The sequence below is a fragment of the Bombyx mori genome, chromosome 9 (genome assembly GCF_030269925.1).
Source record: "Bombyx mori chromosome 9, ASM3026992v2".
NCBI lineage: Eukaryota > Metazoa > Arthropoda > Insecta > Lepidoptera > Bombycidae > Bombyx > Bombyx mori.
This window is the reverse complement of record NC_085115.1, coordinates 10,997,830-11,002,110: the sequence shown is the minus strand read 5'-3', so window position 1 is coordinate 11,002,110 and position 4,281 is coordinate 10,997,830. Positions and strand designations below refer to the sequence as shown.

Here is a 4,281-nt window from a genome sequence, read left to right as displayed (position 1 = left end):
TTTTACAATCTTAGGTGGATATAACATTACATTAAACAACAAATTTGAGTTTTATTATTATGTTAGCTTAAATTATTTTAGTAATACTTGTACGTATTAAAATAATTATAAATTAACAAGAAATCCCGCTTTGGGTAAAGGCCTCCTCCAAAGATGCGCATTTTTGTCTGTCTTGTGCTATGAAGTGCCGGTTTATGCTAGCTGATCTTTTCAGATCGTCTTCCCAGCGGGTTAAGGTGTATTTATGAATACGAGTTCTACCGGGGCATCAGTGCTGTAGAAACAGCTCGAAGGATTAATAATGTGTACGGCGTTGGTATCGCAAAAGAAAGCACGGTCGGTACGTTTTTGGTTTCAACGTTTTCGTTCTGAAAATATCGACCTTCAGATGCAACCCTGTGGACGGCCGGAGACCAAAGTGGAAAATGAAGAATTAAGGGCTATTGTGGAAATGGATTCATCACAAAACACTTCAGCTGCAGCTGCAGGCTTCGGGGTAAGTAATAAAACTGAATTAATGCACTTGGAGCAAACCGGAAAGTAAAAAAACTTGAACGATGGGTATGTCACGAATTGAGTGAATCGAATTTGCAAACACGCGTCGACTGCTGTGATATTTTGCTCAACCGACACAATAATGAAGAGATTTTAAATCGAATTGTGATGAAAAATGGATACTGTACGATAATCAGAAGCGCTCGTCGCAATGGCGGAAACCTGGAGTAGTTTTGATAGTCGTCGTGGCCTAACGGATAAGACGTCCAAACCCTGCCCTAAACGAAAATTGATTCAGAAAAAATTACTTGTTAGTGTTTGGTGGACCAGCATCGGTGTCGTTCCCTACAGGTTTCTAAAATCTGGCTAAACGATTACGGCAGATATCGATCATCAGCAACTGCAAACCATGAAGGAAGAACTAGCTGCTAAACAACCGAGATTGGTCAATCACTCTAGGCCACTGCTGCTTCACGACAACGCAAGACCACACCCTGCACAACAAACAAGCACTAAGTTAGATGAGCCACAATTGGAATGTCTGCGACATCCACCGTACGCTCTGGACTTTGTTCGAACAGATTACCATTTTTTCCGGAATTTGGACAACTTCTTACAAGGAAAAAATCTCAAATTCGATGCGGCAGTCCAAACCGCCTTCAAAGAGTTTATTGACTCTCGCCCCCATGGTTTTTTTAGTAAAGGGATCAAGGAACTACTTATGGGATGACAAAAGTGCATAGATAATAAAGGTGCATACCTTGATTAATTAAATATATTTAACAAAAAAAATATTACATCCTCGCCAATTTCATATGTAAGGACCTAATTAATACTCGTATATTCAACCTATTTTCATCGATTATAAGTCCGATAATACTTGTAGAAGCAAAACAACCTGTAGAATAAGCAGGCTTCAGAAAAGATTACTCTGCTATCGACTACATCCACACCATTAAGTTAATTATAAAGAAATATGAAGAGTAAATATGATGAGACCTCTTTACATAACTTTTATTGACTATTAAAAAACGTTCGATTCGGTCACACACGCAAGTATATGGGAAAGCTTAAAAGAACATGAGCTAGATAAATACGTAAATGCGATTAAAGTATATACAATAATAACAAAGGAAGAATAAAGGCCCCACATGGAAAGAGAAGTAAGACAAGGGGACCCGCTTTCACGTACTGTTTTTATAGTCATTCTCGAAAACATCATCAACAAGCTGGATTTGAGTAAAACGGGACTGTATAAAAAAGGCGCCCAATTAACTCATCTGAGGTTCGCTGACGACCTGATGTCCTCTCAGAAGCAGCCAACGATGCAAAATATGATAGACACTACAACAAGCGAGTCTGAAAGTTTTTTTTTTATTGCCCTTGTAGGCAGACGATCATACGGCCCACCTGATGGTGAGTGGTTACCGTCGCCCATGGACTTCAGCAATGCCAGGGGCAGAGCCAAGCCGCTGCCTACCTAGTTTGGAAATTAATTTAACGAAGACAAAGATAATGACTTATACATAGATGAGACCCATAACTGTTAACAGTAACTCCCTAGAATATGTAGAATAAGGCTCGAAATAAACAGCAACATCATGGAAGTAGGGAAAAGGATCCAACAAACCGGAATAAGCACTGGACCCTAAAAGAAATATTTGAAAAAAAACTTACCAATAACTCTCAAAGCAAAATCTATGAACTCATGTTTACTACCGAGCTTAGCTTATGGAAGTCAGACCTGGAAATTCTCTACACGAGTCATGAATAAAATCAATACATGTCAAAGAGGCTCAGAGCGAAGCATGTTAAACATAACGAAAATGGCCAAATAAGACACATAAAATAAGAGACACCACATCACTAAAACATTGTAAAGTAAATTAATTTATCGAATTTTATGTTTTCCGTCTTAAAAACTTAGAACTTGTTATCCTAAACAGAAATTAGAAACCAATCAAGTTCTTTTTTCGGAAAACAACTTTTGGGGCATTAAAACGCAAGCAATAAAACTATATCTGTACAACGATTATATTCAAATGCATGTTATTGAAAAAGGATTAAAAAAATAGTTATTTGTGCAACAAGAGAGCAAAGTTGTTTTTTGTTTCGAGTGCTAATTTTGAGTCCCGAGCCAGCGAAGGATTCTATGATTGATTCACCAGCGTAGCGAGTGACTCAAAGTTAAAATCCTGAGCGTAGTGAAGGACTCAACAGCATGAGATGCTAAAAACTTTGCTCTCGTGTAGCACACATAACTTTTCACCTCAGCAGTAAGAACACATAATACCTACTTATTACTTAGGAGACATAGAAATGAACAGGAATAGATTGTTAAATAACGTTTAACACGTTACGCTATACGCTACCTATCAGCATCAGCGAATTTTTTATTCCCTCTATTTTTTTAAATTGCGTTTTGATACCGCGTCCCTGACATTTATTTTTCAAATGTATCTATGTTGAAATTCCAAATAAAAATGTATTGGCTAACTACCAATTTTATACTATTAATTAGACTTATTTTTATTAAAATCCAATAATAAATTAAACATATAAACAATAACATTTAAAAAAAAACGTAATTTATTTATTACAAATATCTTTAAATCTTAGGGTATTACGCGTTTCCGAACGTGTTTTTTTTCCGATCGAATTCCAAAATCGAATTTCGAAGAGGTTTATTTTTTTCACTCGCTTTTTTATATGCATGTTAAAAAGACAGCACAGTAAAATTCGAATGTTTCAAATTTATAGCTGAACAATGTCAATTCGTGGCACTGAAGATTGAAAAATGAAAAAGCTACTATTTTTGTTTTTTATTGCTTAAATGGGTGGAAGAGCTCACAGCCCACCTGGTGTTAAGTGATTACTGGAGCCCATAGGCATCTATAACGTAAATGCGCCACCCACCTTGAGATAAGTTCTAAGGTCTCAGTATAGTTACAACGGCTGCCCCACCCTTCAAACCGAAACACATTACTGCTTCACGGCAGAAATAGGTGGGGTGGTGGTACCTACCCGCGCGGACTCACAAGGGGTCCTACCACCAGTAAAGACCCACAACGCTACTTTGATTCAAAATCGCATTTTGTTCACTGTTGTCTCACAGAAAAAGCGGCATGTTTGAGCTGCTGAGGTGAAAAAATATTAGTTTTATTTCTAGCATGAGCTAGGTACCCAAGGAAGGCAATAAATACCCAATGCTGTACCCAGGGCAGTGCCTAAGTTATTACTATCATTGTTATGGATGATGATGATTTCGATACTATCCTTAATCTACAATTATCTATTTTTGGTGTAAAGACCGCATTGCACCACAGTCCTGTCAGCTTACAATGTGAGATTGGGTGTTAAGGATCTCTAAATCCCCCTCCAAACAAGTTTTTATTCTCGCCCACCACCGAGCTTCACTTCATCGAGCGATCGCGAACGCATACACATCTTTAACGATTACATTATCTACTACACTCATATTGCACTTCATTATTATTTGTTCTTCAGTTTTTATCTTTTAATAAACCTGTAAATACGAGCCAAATCGTTCCATTGAAGAGAATAACAAGACATCCAGCAAGGAACATTGGGAATGCAGGTCTACATTCAAAATCAACATTTATTTTTATTTTTATTGCTTAGATGTGTGGACGAGCTCACAGCCCACCTGATGTTAAGTGGTTACTGGAGCCCATAGACATCTACAACGTAAATGCGCCACCCACCTCGAGATATAAGTTCTAAGGTCTCAGTATAGTTACAACGGCTACCCCACCCTTCGAACCG

At 37.8% G+C, this 4,281-nt stretch overlaps 1 protein-coding gene across 1 annotated transcript; it reads left to right on the top strand.

The window, feature by feature from the left end:
- The first annotated feature begins 301 nt into the window (after nt 1-301).
- LOC134199434 (histone-lysine N-methyltransferase SETMAR-like) lies at nt 302-1,225 on the top strand. The gene is made up of 2 exons (XM_062670278.1): nt 302-496; nt 893-1,225. The coding sequence occupies exons 1-2, from the start codon at nt 302-304 to the stop codon at nt 1,223-1,225; spliced, it is 528 nt and encodes a 175-aa protein (XP_062526262.1).
- The last annotated feature ends 3,056 nt before the right edge of the window (nt 1,226-4,281 follow it).